This window comes from Crocodylus porosus, unplaced genomic scaffold (genome assembly GCF_001723895.1).
Source record: "Crocodylus porosus isolate Cpor-Errol unplaced genomic scaffold, CroPor_comp1, whole genome shotgun sequence".
In the NCBI taxonomy this organism is placed as follows: Eukaryota; Metazoa; Chordata; order Crocodylia; family Crocodylidae; genus Crocodylus; species Crocodylus porosus.
Window position 1 is genome coordinate 199,935,280 of NW_017728886.1, and position 19,884 is coordinate 199,955,163.

Consider the following 19,884-nt stretch of genomic DNA (forward strand, 5'->3'; position numbering starts at 1 on the left):
AATAATAAAAATCACTGCACTGCACTCCCCCATGGTTCCAGGGTAGTGGAAGGATATTACAAGCTAAACAAGAAACAAACAAACCAACCAAAAACCCAGTAACCTTAAGCATGCTGACAGGGGAATGAGTCATCCTACTTGTTCAAAAAGTTGAGCTCTTATGGATGGCATGGTTCACCCCAAAGTTTTTCTCTTGGTATGGAAGCAGTACTAGCTTGGCCATTTTCAGTTTTTCATGCTTTGTATAGATGCTTGCACATGCTAAGAACACAGATGATGACAAAAGTATGAATAGCAACAATCGTAACAACAACAACTACAATAGGTAAATTTTCCAAAAAGTAAATAGTGATTTTGGGTGTCTTTTGAAAGACATTTCACGTTACAGAAGCACATGACCCCCTCTCCCCTAAAATCAGATGTATTACAGTTCACTGGCTGATTTTGAAAATTTGGTTTACTAGTATTTATAAGGCAATCTAATAGTACAGAAATAGTTATAATACATGAAACATTGGACAGTGTCTCCATTACCATTAACTAACACTGAATGCATTTGAACAAGAAATTTGTACCACTAAGTCAGACAAGATTTCAGGCTAATCCTTAATGAAATCATGTGTAAGCTTGGCTGACTGAGTCACCAGTGCAAAAGACAGATAAAAGCCCGCAGACCAAACCTAGATATTGAAAGGTAATGAAACTAGGTCACTGGCCTACATAAAATAAAGATACATGCAACTGCATCACCCAAGCCCTATTCCATGTCAGATGAACAAAGACAACTGTCTGGTTCAAATGTCCCTGACAAAGTATGAGTAATGCTGCTACATGAATTATTGGGCAAACTTCAGCATAGCAGAAGTCCTGAAGCAATCAGAACGTACACCACTGAATAATATTTTAAGGAATAAAGACTTCTACTGCTTCAAGCTTACCAGTTCATATCATTAGAGGCAAAATGACTGACTGGAAGAAGCACATCTAGAAAAAGTGTGCATAATATATTAAGGAGATGAAGGTCAAGAGTATTACTGGAAATATTCATGTTTTAATTAGACAGATGGGCTAACATAGCATAGAAGAAAAGGTGATTTATTCATGGTTAATTGCCAAATATAAGTATAATTGCGGTAGCAAATAGAATCAGATTGCTACACAATAGACTTGATAACCTTAGTCACAGCCATTTAAGAGGCCAATTTGCTTTCATGCATTAATGAAACAAAAGACTTAAGCTGTTCTTGTTCCCTTTTCTTCTCTCTCATTTGGAACTGAGATTCAGGAAAGCACTTAAGCTCAGGAACAAGCAAGACTATACTGTATTTTGGAGCATATGAGATTCAGAATAAAGAAAACCAGTTACCCCTAACTTTGAGCCACAGCTCCATTTAGCAACACCAAGTTTAAACCCCATGGATAATAACTGAGATAATGGGACTTAAGTATTTTGTTATGTCAGGATCTGTGAAAGAGTAAGTTGCTTATCTATAGCTATATATTGATATTCTGTTTCATTTTGCCTCAGAATGATTTAGTATGTGTTTTAACAGTAGCAGAAGGTTATTTTGGACACCAGTCTTTTTGTGTTAGATCAAAAATGACTTAGTTTAAACTAAGTTTTCACTTATTAAACATTTCAATCATATCACACAGGATTAAATAAGATTAATTTTTTTTATCAAAAGAAAATGAAAAAAGTCATGTTAGAATCATAGAGAAGTAGGGCTGGAAGGGGCCATGAGAAGTCATCTAGTTCATCCCCCTACCTGAGTCAGGATTATTCCTATCCAAGCCATCCTATACAAATCCATTGTGTAACCTCTTACAAGAAATTACAGTCAACCCTGACACAACATATTTATTAGCTTCAGCAAACCACAACCCCCTGGGACCAGTTGTGTGTTTTCTCACGTGGGGACAGTATTAGAAGTGTCCTAGGATACTTCATATAAGTTTTATATAAATCTTTATGTACAGCATATAAAAGACTACTGGCATAGTTTGTCTATAGTGGGTCAAAAGGGAAGCTGCAGGTTCTCTACAGCTCTGAAAGTCAAGTCTCTTTAACTCTGTAATCTAAATGTAGATTTTAGTGACTAACTGGTCCCCCGCTACTTGTTTTGCATTAAGACTTGTCACTAATGGAACAGTCATCTACCTCCTGTTTCTGCGCTTCCTGCTTGGCCTGTGTCATGCAGGAAGCTGGAATGGATCATCATAACAATCCCTTCTGACCATAGGATTTATGAATTCAAAAAAATAAGAATCCTTTTTAAAGTGGCCTTGACAAATAGCTTTATTAATTAAGCACCAGATTGTGCTTGGCTAAAACCAGAGGGGACAGAGAAGTCTGAACTCTCACTTAGCAAGAGTTTTCTCTGACAAGTTTGCCCTTATCACAAAACTAACTAGGGCTTTACCTCCCGAACGTGAAGGATGCAACCAGAACTGGACGTTGGGAGACTTGGAGACACAATCAAAGGAGAAGCTTAAGATTTCAAACCGTGAAGTTAGAAGATTCCTAGGCTGTAAATAAACGATGTTAGTACATATTAAAAGAGGTATGTCTTCTCTAAACTGAACATGCAAAATATGCTAGTACGAGTTAATTAGCACACTCTAAGAACAGACCTTTAATTCTTGTTTACACAAGCCCTGAGTAAACTAATGGGAATATAAGATGGGGTCATTTATATCTTCTTTCAGACCCGACTGTATAAGTTTCTATAGTTTAATGCTCAGGTTTCAAGTTTCACTTACAAAAATCTGCCTTTCGTTTGCTTAGGCCATTCAGGGTAATTTAGATCTATAGTAAGGCCCCTTCACATCTCCAGGGTGAATGAAATAGATCAAGGCCTCCGACTTGTTTCGATTCATATCAGTTGCATGCGTATCTTAGGCTGCTACACATTACATTTACATTTGAATTCTGTCCACTGTCCTGAATGAATGGAAACCTAGGCTAGAGTTATTTTTACACCAAAGGTGTGGGGAAATGGTGATGTAGGATGAAAGCAAATAACAGGAGGAGACAGACTTGAACCAAATCTCTCAATCTGAACATTACTGGATTTGGAGAAGGGCTGGATCATTTTTTTTCAAAAGGCTCCTCCGTTCAGTATCCAAACCCTAGCTCTAAGTGCCAGCAGACCTTCATATACCCAACACTCATAACTGGAGTCAAAAGTTGCAATGTATACTGTACTCGTAATTCTGGACATGATTTCTTTTAAATTCATTTTAACTGTAGGATGATGCCCATCTATATAAATAATGTTCAGGCACCTTATCTAGTTTTAACCTCCTAGTTTAACCTCCTAGTTGGACATTTCTTTTAGTGAAAAGCCAGCCTGATAATGTTGAAGGTGTCAAGAATTGACCATCATTACATCTATTAACATACTGTCTACTAACAAAACTGAACTAAATTGCCCTTCGTTGTCAAATTCAGCTGATAGTGGAAAACAAGATCAATTTGACACTGGAAATATTTTCTTTCTAAAACCAGCAGATTCTTTATTTGTGCAGTGTCTAAACACTGCAAATCTCAGCAGAAAATTGCACTGAAACAGTGGGCGGTTCCATTCTGTTGGAAACTTTACAATGGCTTTTATGTTTAAATATCATTTAGCAGCTGTTAAAGGTCAGCACAAATCCTCTTCTTTGCTAGTATAGATAGTGTCTAAACCTGCCAAGAAAAGAACGCATTAAATTATGTAGTAATTATTTTCTTGATTTTTCCCCTTAGAAATGAACAGGAACTCTTAAGCGTATCCAATTTTTTTTCTGATTTCAAACTGACAAAGTAACACACTAATTAAATTATTTGTACTAGAAATTTACTTACAGGGATGACACATTTTGTACACAAAGCAAGCAAAACATCTGACACATTGTACAGTGCCAGGTGCAGTTAAGAATGTGTAATGCAGATTTGTCATCAGAAGGCTCAAAAAAAAAAAAAAAAGAAAAGAAAAAAAAAGGAGCCCACCAAAGAAACTTGCAGCCATGTTTCATTATCAATTTTATTTCCTACCATACACCAAATGTACAGCACAGAACACAATTTTGTTGTTTTGATGTAAGAAATATTAATTGTATGAAGAAACAGTATACAAACTACTTCAAATTAAAAAATGCATACATCATTGCCTTTTACAAAAGGTCTAATTTACAGTATATCTCATTGATGCAATTTAACACAAAAAAAAGAAAAAAGAAAAAAATCAGTGCACATTACAAAACACATCAAGTACAAAGGAGGCAAATAAATACAAACATACTCCACAAAACATCCTGAGCAAACAATCCAAACACAGATAAATTAACCTGAAGCCATAGTAAATCATAGTAATAAATAGATAGATAGTAAGAGAATTTTTTTTACTTAAATTAAATAAAATATATAACAAATTTGTTAAAATATTTAGTAAATTAAATTTCAGTCTTTGTAATGAGTGAATTCATTTTGTATGCATTTAACAAGTATAGCAAATGTTTGCCTTTTTTTTTAGCGAGTACAATAACTTTAATAGCAAATTTTTGTTTGGTGTCCTCCTATTTATATTAGACAGCACGTATGGTAGCTTTTGAAAAATCAATTAAAAAATAAACACAGCTCCTAAGAACATACATCTTCTCCTGTCTAAACTAGGATTAGAGGGTCAAGCCAACCCTCCAATAAAAAGCAAGCCCCACCTAATGTAGAACAGTGACCACAGTGCATGAGAGTTGAATCACCTTTGAATAGTACTTTTTGTGCAGAAACAGTAATAATATAATTGTATATGTCAAGCTTGTGAATGCCATCATATTCAATCTAAATATAAATGAGGCTAATAAAAATAAACACTTTCATTGTAGCACAGAAAAATTAAACACACGCTAGATCCATGTATACATTTACACTGAGGCACATATGCACATGAGCTGTGTGTGCATACCAAAAAGGCAGTTTAGCTGGTTGTTTATACCTTTTGTTAAAAAAAATAAATATAAAAAAAATTTGAAACAATGCTTAATTACTTACAATCCCTGAAATAGACATTGCCTCTGTTATAGCAACTACTAAACTCTGATTGATTCAGAAATTCAAAACCCAGGCTAACTGAATTACAGAGGCACATACAGGTACCTTTGTACATGCGTGTGTCTGTGTGTGTCATTATGTACTGTAGCACTTGGTATCCTACTGAAAGACTGGTAACAAATTCAATATCAAAGTAGTCTTAGTGTTTAAAGAGGGGAAAACCAATCAGTGTGTTGCTAGAATGGTTGCTTTTCTCTTAGCACCCACAGTTACACTGGAGTATTACTTTCTTCCAGGTTGTGGCCTTCTCAGCTTTCCTCAATTCAACTATATGCCATTTCAAGGGAGATTTGTTGGATAACTTAGTATGTACAAAATCTTCAGCTTGGGATGTGCTTGAATTTTTCAAATACAAATTCACATTGATATAGGTCCCTTGTCTAATGTAACAACATACCGTACTAAAAAAATACCAGTCATACCGAATCAGCTTTCTTGTTTAGGGATACGTCCTTTGTCTCTCGGAACTAACTTGAAAAGAACCTGCGTTGTTAAAAGAATTTGGAAATTCTTTTAAAACACTTGAAATAATTATCTGAGTAGGCTAAAACACACAGCCAAGTCAAATGCTTTGCTGATTGCTATATTTCATTATTGCTAACAAATCCTTTGACACACTTGCTTTCCAGCATACTGTGCTTTAAGAGCCCAGGTTCCCCACTAGTGGGCACCATTTATCTTTTCATTCCTTGCTGCTTCACTTCTCATGTTACTGCAAACCCCTTTTTGATACAAAGCCATTATAAAAAAGCAGGATGTGATGAAAATAAAACTAGAACCACAGTTCAGTCATTTGTTACTTTCATAGTTTTTTTTTCTTCCTGTACAAACCCAGCAAGATATTTAATTTACAGAATAACTTTCAATCTATTTAAAATCCCATTGGAAAATAAATTAATAAACACATTTGTAAAAATATGGCAGGCCGCAAAAATGCTGTTAAAAGATAAAAAAAACACAACTCTTTGATTAGAAATAAATAAAAAATATAAAAAATAGTTGCACACACTTTTTACATTCACTTTACAAAAACTGAGTGCAAAAGAAGAAAAACAAAAGAATTGTACTGAAATAAATACAATATACTAACAGAGTGCATTGCTGTTAATACAAATAGTCTGTTGTGTTTTCCTTCCTTTTTTATGTCAGCTGGGAAAAAAATAGTGCAATGTTGCAATTGTAAATGCAGCACGGCAACCTACACCCCTTAGCAGTACATGAACTCCTAACAGATCCATCTGGAGTTTACTGCTGTTAAGTAATTTCTGTTGCCCGGCAGCTTTCACATCCTACACATGGATGCCCTTCACTGCCTGTTTGATACTTTCCAGCAGAGCTTTGCATTCCGGGGAATAGTCCCGTTCCAGATTGCTGTACATGTCTGTGAGTGTATTTACATATGCTTCGAAGTTCTGCTCACTGATTGGCCCCTAAATGAAGACAAAACATATTATACTAATTGCAGGAGCCAAAATTAAGGTAAAAAAAAAGAACCACTATGCAAAAGGAGGTTGCTAAGTGGTAATATGGCAAACCTGTCTGCAAGCAAGAAGGGAAATCTGAGGTGATAGGCACAGCAGACATTCAACCTACTGATGAGATTGTTGGAGGTGAAGGCATTTTAACGTGTTGAGAACCACATACTCTTCCACAAAAGAGACGTGGAAGATGTTTGCCTTTAGTATGCCCTGTTTTTTAATTCTGGTCAAATTCTGCTTGCAAACATCAAGGAGGTGTTCTCACTGAGGTCATCAATAAGTGAACAGGATTTGCATCTTCATGGAACAATGCTGTTGTTGGCTCGAGAATAAAGCACAGCACTTGTACATTGGATAAAAGAATCTAGGTCTTTTAGGAGCAAATGGAAAATAAGAATCCTATGCAAATTTCTATACAATTGGTAAGGCTAATTTCTACATGGGTGGACATAAGGCTATGAAGACACAGAGGGTAAGTCAACACTACACAAAGCAGTGTCTGAGCTAGCAATCTAGTACACGTATCCAAAGTAGCATAGCCACATCAGCATGGATTTGTGAGTGGGTTAATTTTTTCTGTTTCTTAGCAAATTAAATTAGCCTGGGTGGAACACCATCTATGTAGAGGTAGTTCTGGTATCATTACATGTCCTGCTTTATACCATGCAAACATACCCAGGAACAGGAAGTAAAAGAATACACATACATATGTAGGGACCTACTTAATTCATGGCCAGACAAAGGGATTTTCATGGCTTGGTTGCAGCACAAAGAGCTAATTTTGTAGGCATTTCCTGGTGGCTGTACCCTTCACTGCTGATTGGCGGAGAGGACCCTGAGAGGGAGGAGGGATGAGTGGGTGGCCACCATCTTGGCTGCTGGCTGTCCTTTGTGCCGCCATGCCAGCCAGCACCTTCCTGTCCTGGACAGGCTACATAGCAGCGAGGACCACTCATTCCCACTGCAGAGCCAGGATTTTATTTTTATTAAGTTTTTTTAAGTTGCTTTCATGGACAATTGAGAATTTTGTGGTTTCCGCAAAATCGCAAATCAAGTAGGTCCCTGTTATGGAGCTCTTAAGACCCTAATTCAGCAAGGTAATACAAGCCTGTCCCTAACTTCAAACAAGTTCATACTTCCACTGACATGCTTTATGTTGGGTAGCGGCTGTAGCACCTTCTTGATGTAAGTTGCCAGAGTTCAAATTTTTGTTAACTTCAGAGAAGAGATTTTTTCCATTCTTAGACAAGGTAAAGAGCAGAAACTGATCTCCTAGCCTGTTTGTAACTGCATGATTGCACTCTGAAGTGTAGGACCTGATGAGCAGGGATTCCTGGTTTTGTCCATTTAAAAATAGCAAATTCCCTGATAAACCCCCCAAATCCATGTTTTTACAAGATTAAAATGAAAGGCCATATGTGTGTGTGTGTGTGTGTGTATGTATGTATGTATCTATGTATGTATGTATCAGTTGAACACAATATTTTATTGATATATTTACAATTTTAAAGCAATTTGGAAGTCTACCAGTGCCTCAATTTCTGTAACAAAATACTTTCTAGATACCTATACATTTTTGGCATTTCGTTTTGGGTTTTTTATCTTGGAAAATCAGAGTTCTCCCTGCCCCCTTAGCTCAGCAGCACGTAGATCCAGCTGTGGTTGTCCTCCCCCACCCACTGCTTTGTGGTGCTGCGCAACCCTGATATGCTGGTGCGCTGCCCATGCCATTGCCCCTTATTTCCAACTCACAGCCCCCTGGCCTTGCTGGTGCCCCTCACTCCTAACCCTCAACCCCCAGCCCTAACAGTGCCCCTCACTCCCAACCCAGCCCCCTCATCACCTTGTGTAGAGGCACTCCTGCAGCACCAGACAACCTCACAGAATCACTGAAAATTAGGGTTGGAAGGGACCTCAGGAGGTCATCTAGTCCTTTTCAAAGTAGGACCATCCCCAACTAGATCATCCCAGCCAAAGCATTGTCTAGCCAGGACTTAAAAACCTCCAAGGATGGAGAGTCCACCACTTCTCTGGGTAACCTGTTCCAGTGTTTTATTACCCTCCAAGTGAGAAAATTCTTCCCAATATCTAACCTAAGCTTCCCTGGCTGAAACTTGAGACCACTGCTCCTTGTTCTGTCACCACTGAGCAGTCTAGCTCCGTCCTCTTTCAAACCAACCTTTAGGTAGTTAAAGGCTGCTATTAAACCCCCTTTCAGCATATCTACTCTCCTCCGCCCCCAGATTGGCATCATCTGCAAACTTGCTGAGGGTCTGTGTCATCTTCCAGGTTGTTGATGAAGACAGTGAACAAAACTTACCCTAGGGCTGACCCCTTCAGGCACTCCACTTGATACCAGTTGCCAACTGGACATTGAGCTATTGATTATTACCCTCTGAGCCTGATGCTCCAGCCACCTTACAGTCCATTCATCTAACCTGTACTTCCTTAACTTGCCAGAGAGGATGTTATGGGAGACCGTATTAAAAGCCTAGATAAAATCCATTGGTCTCTCTGCATCCACACAACAGTCATCTTCTCATAGAAGGCAATTAGGTTAGTCAGGCATGACTTGCCCTTGGTGAATCCATGTTGACTGTTCCTAATCACCTTCTCTTCCAAGTGCTTAGAAATGGAGTCCTTGAGGATCTGCTCCATGATTTTTCCAGGGACTGAGGTGAGGCTGATTGGTCTGTAGTTCCCTGGATCCTCTTTTTTCCCTTTCTTAAATACAGGCACTATGTTTGCCTCTTTTGCAATCATGCAATCATCCAGGACCTCTCCTGATAGCCATGAGTTTTCAAAGATGATGGCCAGTGGCTCAGCCAACTCCCTTAGCACCTTTGGGTGCATCCCATCTGGCCCCGTGGACTTGTATATATCCAGCTTTTCTAAACAGTCCCACTGTTGACTGCTCACTGCCTCCCCAGACTGTGCTGCCTGGTGCAGTTGTCTGGGAACTGACCTTGCCTATGAAGACAGGCAAAAAAGACACTGAGTACTTCAGCCTTTTCTGCATCCTCTGTCACTAGGTTGCCTCTCCTGTTCAGTAAGGGACCCACACTTCCCTGATCCTCTTCTTGCTACTGACATACTTGTAGCAACCCTTGTTACCCTTCACATCTGTTGTTAGCTGCAACTCCAACTGCACTTTGGCCTTTCTGACTTCATCCCTGCCTGCCCAAGCAGTGCTCTTATACTCCTCCCTAGTTATTCATCCAAGTTTCCACTTCTTATAAGCTTCCTTTTTATGATTGAGTTTACTGAAGAGTTTCTGCTAAGCCAAGTTGGTTTTCTGCCATATTTGTTAATCTTCCTGCACATCAGGATGGTTTGTTCCTGCACTCTCAGTAAGTCTTCTTTAAAGTACAGCCAGCAATTCTGGACTCCTCTCCCCCTCAGTCTGGCATCCCAGGGATCCTGCCCACGAGTTCCCTGAGTCAAATTCTGCTTTTCTGACATCCAGGGTCCTTACTCTGCTGCTCTCTATTCTGCCCTTCCTCAAGATCCTGCGCTCAATCATCCCGTGGTCACTGCTGCCAAAGTTGCTATCCACTACTATATTCCCCAGCAAGTCTTCCCTGTTTGTGAACACCAGGTCAAGAAGAGCATGGCCGTTAGTTGGCCGCTCCAGCACTTACACCAGGAAGTTGATCCCAACACTCTCCAAAAACTTCCTGGATTGCCTGCATACTGCTTTATTGCCCTCCCTGCAGATATCAGGGTGATTGAAGTCTCCCATGAGAACCTGGTACCTGGTGCTGAAAGGAGAGGATAGGAAAACCTGGTTAAGTCACTTTTCTCTTTCCTCGATTCTTGGACAGGGGTCAGCCAGTCCTGAAATAGCTTAAGGCAATATCAGGGCTGTTAAAAGCTATATAAACCATAACACCCTGTAGGGTCTACTTCACAAAGCAGGAATTCATAAGCAATATACACTACACTGTGACTCTAGACTGTCCAGGAACACTATGCCTTGAGTTGGAAGCATATGCATTCTGCCTTGTATCAGGAAAAAACCTGGCTGACTAAACAGGGAAGTTTGTTCATTGACCATTGGAACAAGACAGTCAGACTGACTGTACACAGCACGTGGAACAGTCAGCTGAGTTGGATCCTTCTTCATAAGCCAGACAGGCAAGATTTTACATCCCCAGTTCTGAACATCAGAGGCATGCAGTATTGCTTGATTTTAGCTATCCCTTATTGTTCACGTAGGGATACAGGGAAGAGGAAGGAATATAAAGTATGGCCACTGCATTAATATGATCCCTCAATTGCCTACTGCTTTGGCATGGTTCAGGTATTAATGAAAATGCACAAGTTGTATTGAGGGAAAGTAGGTCAATTTTTGATGCTTTTATGTTGCCCCATGTTACAGTGCCTTGAAGTGAAAGGGCCTCCAGGGGAGAACACTTTGCCACATCTATATTTAGCTTTACCCTTAAGGATAGAGGACTACGCCTTCTCCTTGGGAATAGTAAAAATCCAAACACTGCCTTTGAATGGAATTCCACAGGACAAATTAAGCTCTGGAGTAAGAGAATGCATCTTCTTTGTGACCTCCTCCCACTAGCCTGAATCCTGCTCTTTCCACCATTCAGATTCAGTGCTGATAATATTCCAAATCCTACGCGCTTATGATATCTTACTGTTCACTTGCACAGAGCGCAAGGAAGTGAAGTGCAGGGAAACTGATTAAAACCCTGGAGGGCTGCCCTCTGCCTGATGGCAAGGCACGCAGAGTCAGCCCTGGCCAAAAATACAGACAAAATCTTAAAGAGGCCACAAAGTTTCTGGCTACGGACTCACCATTTGTGGAAGCTGAATGTCGGCAAGGCTGGAAATGAGGGCTTGGCTTAGGCCAGCTAACTCCTTCAACAGGCTCTCATTATTCTGCTCTATAAGTTTGTTCTCTTCTTCTATTGTTTTCAAATTGCTCTCCATAGATGTGATCTAAAATCACACACACAAAAACCTTGACATAATTATAAGTGAAGTCTGAACACAAAACAAAAGGTTCCTTTAGGAAGGGACCATATAATGCTGTAAAAGATCTGAACCTCAGGTGCCTTCCTAAAACACATGGCTAATGTTGCCACAAGATACCAATGGTACAAGGTAAGTCATAGGGTTTTTGGTTTTAACTGTGTTGGTCTAAGGACATAAGCAGGCAAGATTCTTTGGGTAGATGCAATATCTTTTATTAAATATTAGATTACACTCAGTTGGTCTAACAAAAGATATCACATCTACCCAAAGAACCCTGCCTGCCCAGATAAGTCACATTCATTTGAACCAGTGGACTCTGCTGTTGTTTTAAAAGAAAAATGAAGCTCTCATCTGTGGTCCTGCTGAGTGAGGAGGGCATTGTGTGGGGAAGATGAGTTTGGAAATGGATTAAAGACCCCAGGCCTCAATCTGCTGGGGAGGGGGAAGGGTTGAGAATGGGGAATGTGGCCTCAGGGCTGGGGGAAAGAAGGCTAATGTTTACATTGAGCTCCTGTTGTTACAGCATCCCTGCTGGTTCACTATAATAGCAGCAACACTGGTATTAGCTCTTGTGCTACTTTCTTGCCCTCCTTCCCCATGGAAGTTAGAACTCTGAATTGATTAGAGTTAGAAATAGGGCAGGGGAGGGAAACAACATGACAAAATACACTGGGTAGGAAACAGAAGCTGTGTGTACAGCAAACACAACCATGCAGACAAGCAATGGGCAAGAAAATGGAAACACTTATTTTTAAGGACCAACTGAAAAGCATCTCTGTTAGAAAAATGGTATCTTTTTCTGGAGAGAAAAGCAATGAGAATGATGAGGACTGTCATGTAGTTATTTATGCAAGTTCATATGTCAAAAGCTGTGCTGAGAAACTGAAGTCAAAGATATCTGGGCCTGATTCTCTATCACCTGCTTTCTTGTACGTTAATTTACATGTGTAAGGCATGGATGTAAGATAGTACCCCCAGCATGAGAGGAGAATTTTGAATTGCTAACAATTCAACAGCTGCAAAAGGCTGCAGAACAGAACAATGAAGAATTAGGCCCACTGACTGTATGCACCGCTCAGAAGAGGACTGCATTGACTCTGTGCACTGTATTGATTTCTGCCTGCTCTGCAATCTTTCTGGCGGCAGCCAGATTAGCTCTTTTGGGTATGCTATCATAAGGTGCCTTTACGGCTAGGTAAAAAAATTGCTGACACATGACATAAGCTCCTGTACTACTACAATCTAATATAGAGTTACTGCAGGAAAGAAAACAGGAAACATACACTAGTGTAAGTATTGTATGTCTCCAGTTATCTCAGGGTAATGGTTTGCTCAATGCAAAGAGGCCATGACATGCTTCCTTGTCTCCTCATGGCAAGGTACTATAACACCACCCAATGTAGCAGCTACCTTGTGATAACTGGTAATCTGTCCACTGTACACTCAATGTAGTTTACATTGCAATGCAAAGTTGATGTAAATTATGTTAGTAGTAATATGTCATGTGTCCAGGCTTGGATGAAGCAACATTAAAGGTCATTGTTCAATCCTCACTGTTGGCCAGGGGAACTTAAGAGGGTTGGGGAAAAACATCCAAGTGATTTGCTGATTCAGTAATTTTCTAATTCAGGCTCTCACAGACCCTTAATTAGATATTATAGTTACCTTGAAGAAACCCTGGGATAAGACATGCCAGCTAATCTGCGTGCTTATACAGGTCTGGAGAATCAGTATCTGTTAGAACAGACCTGAGTTGAAATGGGAACCATGTCTGAGGGGACAGAGAGGCTGGCTACAGACCTGGATGCAGATTGCTATTGCTACTAACCCCACAGATTTCCTGCATAATGCCAGTTCACTCAGCTGTATCATAGGTAATATGACTTTCATTAATAATGAATACCACACAAGCATAAATTAAGTTACTATAAAAATAGCACCCAATCTATCATTGTACACAGTTGAATGCCTACTGTAAATTTAGAAGGGAGAGATAAATTGAGTTTGTCCTGGTTTAGTTTGGAGTCATTCTTATTTTTGGGGTCTGTTACTTTTTTAAGAATTTCTCCCTAAAATCTTAATCTTAATTTTTTGAAACAAGTCTCTAATTTCACTTAATTTACTGGGTGAATGAGAAGCGCAGGCCTGGTTCCACTGTATGTATACATACTCAGCTCACCTTTAAATATGGAGCTGCAATCAGCATCTCAAGGATAAATTTACTCACACACATACTGAAACAATGCAAAAGATGATAAGAAGTCTACCTTTCCAATATCTCCTAACAGATTTAATACACTCAACAGATTAGCAAAATGCACCTGTTGTCCGATAAGTATTATATAGTCTACAAAATAGAAAGTATTTAAATAACTGGTTGTAGTGAACAGAACTAGGAAGAAACTGTTAAAATAACAACAGAAACAGCACTAAAAATTAAGATTCCCTTGCCATAGTAGTTAAGGTTCTTAATAAGAAATTGAAGTCTCATGGCCTAATGGCTTTATTACCGTATTATAAAGCTTCTCTTTATGGGTTCTTAAAACACTTGCAGATTATTGTGTGAAGGAGCATAATCAGAAATGTAATCAAGAAAATGAAGTGCACATTTTATATGGTCAATGTGATTTCCTTGTTTGCTAAGATTAGTTCCTGTTATTCATGTTGCAGATCTTTTATATCAGTACTAGTGTACTCGTCATTTCTTTAAAGTGGAAGGACTTGATAAAAAATGGTATAGATGATAAAGCATTGATCATAAAGGGTAGGTACGGGTATTGTATTTAGATTGACATAACTAGGATTAGGCCCATCTAAATACCCATCTATGGGCCAGTACATGTTTGGAACGCAGCCCTAGGGCTGGGAGAGCTCACCCACTTGCCCCAACCCCAGGGCTGTGCTCTTCCTACTCCTCCAACTTTGACTGGGTTATTTTTAACCCCCTGAGTCCCACAAACCCTGACAGACAACCTCCCCACCCCACAGACCTGCTAGCCCCACCAGCCCCATCAACACCCCCAAAATCCCTCTTGCCCCTTTCCCTCCCCGCACCCTGAGTTACTTACTCTCATTTCTCTGTGCATCTCCCAGGACTGCTGAATGGCTGTATATACTGCTCTTGAACAATGTTTATGCAGCTTAAAGTAAGCCACATGAACGCAGACCAGGAATGCCAAGTACAAAAAACGCCCCAAAATGTACATGCATGTACAGCCATATACATAAATATAACACATACATACATTAAAACTGATCATACTGTTTGCTTGGTTGTTATACCTGGGTCTGAAGTTTCATCATGTCGGCTTCAATTTTAAGATTGGATTCATTCAGTTCTTTTATTTCCTCATCCAGGTGTCTGATTTCCTCATCACTCTCTACACCTGCAAAGAGTTGAATGGATCAAATCATGCTTAAAATGTACATATATGAAAACATGGACAAGTAATAACCCATGGATGCCTGTGTACTGAACTACACAAGAGAAAAGAAATAAGCTTTTAGATTAAAACAGTGATCTTGAAATTCTTTTCACCAATGTTTTACTGTCAAAGCTGCCACCTACATGTAAAAATACACAAACAGGAAGCTGATCGAGAAACAAACGGTATTTTGAGTTTTGGAATTACTGTATTTCTCAATGGAAAGGAGAATTTTTTATTCAGTTAATCAAGCAACTATAGCTAACAGAGCAGGGAAAGGATTAGGGGTTGTCAGAAGTATTTTATTGAAAAAGGAAAATATAAAACACAACATTAAAAATATGTGCTTTATATTAAATTCTTAGTGAAGGTTTTTTTAAATTAAAAAAAGAAAAATAGCAGTTCACCCCATTTACCCCCATTGTCTTTAATAAGTTATGACACCAGCTGGTAATCTACCAAACCCCTGGGTCACAGTCTTGGTTTAGTGTGATAAACAGTGACATAGACCAGAAAACTATTGTAAAGGGGAAATTGTTGAGAAGACAAATAAGGCATCACAGAGAAAAAATAGGAGTGAAAAGCGCTCTCTATGCCCTCCAGTCAAGTGACAGACAACCCCCGATATCGTCAATAAGAGCATTACCCTTAGAGGTACTGAGCGTCTACTGTTTCCAGTGATAATTCTTTTTCCTGCCATTTCTGCTTACAGGTAATTATTATTGTAACACCTAGAGGTATGTTCATTGCTTTGTTGCAGACATGCTATAATGGGGGTGGGGATCTTAGTTCGAAAGAGCTCACAGTCTAAACAGATAACAGGGATGGAGGATCTGGCAGGCAGAACTGCCCAAATATGCCTGTGGTTAAGTGATGGGCTAGTGCAGAAGAATTAGGGAAAAAAATCCAAGTGTCCTGAGTGTTAGTCACGCCCTACTCCCTAAATCATGCTACCAAAGGCAGCAGAAACATGTCTCTAAGTTTATCTGATAGATGGTCATTTACTTTTAAAGGGTGTGTGTTGAGGGGGATTGCCAAAATACCTACAGAGACGGAGCAATGTTAGATTACAATGGGCATATCTACGTGTACTATTAATACGACTGAATAAACTCCAATGCAGTTCACACAAGAGTTTATTGATTCTCAGTGCCACATTTACATGTGCACCTGAGACTGCAGTATGTTGAGCCAGGGTGGAGCAGCTCTGGCTAGCATGGGGCCTAGGGGGTCAGTCTGCCAGCCTGAGGCTGCTCTAATTCAGCTCAATGTGCTGTGGAGCAGCTGGCTGGGGCATGAGGGTGCTCCAGTGCAGGGCTAGCCAGTAGGCAGTCCCTGCACTGAAGCACTCTTATGCCCCAGCCAGCCATGTCAGCATCTACATGTGCACTGCTGCACACTAAATAATGCTGTCATAGGTTAGTACTTGTGTTGACAAGTAATAACCTATGGAGGCCTTTATTAGTTCGCTGCAGCCTAATACACATCTGGCACTCAGACTTCACTGCAGAACTAATTAGTAGGGGTGTGTGAAATGGGCCATATTCAATTCATTGATTTGGATCACTGTCCCTGATTCGATTTGGCCAGATCCGAATCTGAAGATTCAATGCTGATTCAGAGAATCAGTGATTGATTCAACCATAGACAGAGATTTAAATGTTTTTTCTACATACCTTGTGGTACCAGGCATGGCTCATGAATGCTATAAGGCCAGGGCAGATTGAGTATCCCATAGGAGCGCAGGGCCCCCACCCCCCCACATGCTGAGCAGCGAACCCGGAAGTGGACTGGAAGTACTTCTGGTCCACTTCTGGGTCCACCGCTGAGTGCATGATGGGGGAGGGAGTCCCCCATACCCCTGCTGGCTCAGCAATTGGCCATGGGGGGACCCTGGGTGCTGCCCTATACCCAGGAGGCACCAGTCACCAAGCCGGTGGTGGGAGGCAGTGTGCTCTCTGGTGGACCCAGAAGTGGACTGGAAGTGCTCTGGTCCACTTCCGGGTCTGCTGTTGAGTGTGCTGGGGAGCCCACCACACTTCTGTGGGATGCTCCATCCGCCCCAGCATCTTGGTGTTCACAAGGCGTCTGGTACCAAGGTATGTAGAAAAAACATTTAAAGCTGTATCTATAACCGAATCACCAAATCTTTCGAAATCAATTTGGAGGATTCCAATTCAGTTCAGAGATTAAAGGGTATCCTAATTTGATCCAGATTCGGAGATTTGGCTACTGAATCAGGCCGAATCTCTGCTGAATTGAATCAGGGACCGAAGCTTTGCACAGTCCTACTAATTAAGCAGTAAACTTCTTGTGTAAATGCACCCAGTTAGTGTGAATGAGACCACTAAATTCTGCTTTCAGTATGCATCCCCTCCCCTTCTTTTTTTACTTCTGTTTAACTGAGACAGGTCCTCACAGTCTATAAATAATAGATTAAAAATAAAAGCCTTGTAAAACTTGAATCAGAATGTAACCATTAGACCTGGTTGTTGTATTTGCTGCGAGGAAATGGGGTATATTTTATGGTATTATTTTTAAAGGAAAAAGCTAAAGAGCAGTTGAGTTCCAGTTTTAACCATTCTGAAGCTCCTTTACACTGAGAGTGGCGTAAAGGGGCTAAATGTAAATGAGAATCAGGGCTCTCAGAACTATATAGATGTAATCATCCCTTGCATATCTCCTTACCACCACTTGCTTTAAGCTTGATAGTCATTAGTTCTTCAGAGATTTTGCCCTTTTTTATGGCTTGTGCATTCAGAGGACACCCTGACAAGCTGAAAAAGATATGGAAAAAACATTATCACCCATTTGATAATGGCAGCAATCCTTTTAGGGCAATATTATAGTGCTGTTGGTCAGACCTTTGTTCCTAAGGTTATGTGAGCCTATCCATTATAACCTAGCTTCAAGAGTAAAACAACTCACTAAGAGCTATTTTAACAGTATTTTCTGCCATGAAAATTGGCACAGAAGACTCAACCTAAATAACCAACTATTCTTAAACACATTTTAAACTAATCAGAGTAGCAGTGGGAGCTATTCTTAACTTGTGAATGTAATAGTCACAGAAATCTTGAGGTCATCAATCTTTAAGCAAAACTCCCTACTGTTTTCACTGAGGGTTTGAGCTTCAAAACAAAGGGCATGGAAAAGTCCCTACAAATAGTGAGCTTATCAACCTTTAAAGAAAAAAAAAGAAGTGCTTATGTGCAGATTTTCATTGTGCATAACTATGGTGTCATTTTGATGATGCATAATAATGATCAATATGATGATAACTCTGGATTTATGCCATGGATTGTAATAGCTTTCTTGAAAGGGTATATTATATAGTCAGTTTACTTTTTAACCACTATTCATATTAAATTACATTTTGCTATTTCAAAGCTTACAATTTCATCAACTGGTAATTATCTGAGGCAATTTTTATGGCAGACAGACTAAAGGGCTAAGATTGACTACACTGCCTTAGGACTATCTTTAGAAATAAAAAATAGAGAAATACCCTTATGTTGCAGAAATTACTGAGGGGTTCAGATAAGTAGTCAGGTGAGGAGTGAAGGAAAATGATGCATACTGGGGAAACTACTCAAATTCATGGTTTGGCCTTATGAAAAATAAAGGCTCAAACTGAGGGATGTTTTCAAAACAAGGTTTTTCATTAAGGGCCAGAGCTCATGAACTTTTTCACATGAAATAACGGAGGGTGGGGATTTACAGTGCATCAGATATGCAGTGGTCACTCTCCATGTGCACACTCAGGGTGGAGAGGAGGCAATTTTAGTTCTGAAGAATTTTCACAGTACATAAAAGCTAGTGCAAAGCTGCTTAGCTCTCTTCTGTTGTTTAATTAAAAGCTGTAGGTAAAAATTACAGCTTCAAAGACTGAGAGTACAGCCATTTTTTCTTTGTCTTGAACTAATGACTGGTATGAAGGATAACCTCAGACCACAGATCACCAAACACCTGGGATATTTTTAGGCTTTGCCTGCCATGGAAAGATGCATCATGTTACAAATCATATGTATCTAGCACATTTTAACTAATGTAATGTTAAACATGGCTTTATCCTTAACAGGAATGAATGTCATCCACAGGATTAACCCTAAGTAGCTAACACATTTTAAAGATTATTTGTTTCTGCCTATGCCAGGTGCTAAATTGGGTTTGTCATCATGCTAATTATATGGCCAAATTACCCTTTATGACTATTTTCCAGTCACATAAATGGCATTTTTGGTACTTATGCACAGTTTGCATAAGTGCCCATATGGCGTCTAAGCATGTTCAATAGGCAATGCACTGGCCAAGCAATGATTTACATGCATATTTGGGTGTAAGTCTTGAAAAAATGAGGAGGAGTGGTTCTCCCATGTTTTAGCACCATAAAGCTGAGTGGTATGAAATTCCTTCAGGAAGCTGGAGACCCAGATGTTAGGCCCCCTCACTGAGAATGGATTTAGAGCTATGCCTCTCTGACTTCCAGCATCATGTTCTAACAACCAGCCCATAGGTTAGGTGTTATATAGCTCCCTTTCCAGCCCTCCTTTTGAAGATGAACCACTGAACCACGACTTTAATATCCACTGTATAAAATGGATGGAGAAGTGAGAAAGTCACAGCCCAAGTGGGAGCAAGGGTTAAGTACAGAACCTACGGCTTTGTTCCTTCTAGACCAACATTCATCTTAGTGAGTCACGCAGTCTGTAGCTTGTTCTTGTCCTTCTGACTCTTACACTCCTATCTTGGCTCCCCCATGGGGCAACTTCAAAAGGAGGGCTGAAGATGTGACTAGGTAATGCCTAACCGTGGTCTGGTGGGAAAAGCACTGTGTTGGGAAGTCAAAAAGATACATGTTCATACCCCTTCTATTTGAGAGCATAGACCTAGGTCT

At 39.9% G+C, this 19,884-nt stretch overlaps 1 protein-coding gene across 3 annotated transcripts in view; it reads right to left on the reverse strand.

Annotated features, from left to right (window-relative positions):
* Positions 1–4,010: 4,010 nt before the first annotated feature.
* Positions 4,011–19,884, reverse strand: part of ST18 (ST18, C2H2C-type zinc finger) — a 136,093-nt gene continuing 120,219 nt past the window's right edge. For 2 of the 3 annotated variants that reach the window (XM_019547992.1, XM_019547984.1), the window contains 4 exons: positions 17,676–17,764; positions 14,845–14,948; positions 11,383–11,526; positions 4,011–6,522 (listed from right to left, as the gene is read on the reverse strand). In XM_019547992.1, coding sequence (XP_019403537.1) covers positions 6,382–6,522; positions 11,383–11,526; positions 14,845–14,948; positions 17,676–17,764 — 478 coding nt within the window. In that variant the 3' untranslated portion in view covers positions 4,011–6,381. The remainder of the gene's footprint in view (positions 6,523–11,382; positions 11,527–14,844; positions 14,949–17,675; positions 17,765–19,884) is intronic. The other variant, XM_019548002.1, reaches the window with a different exon arrangement.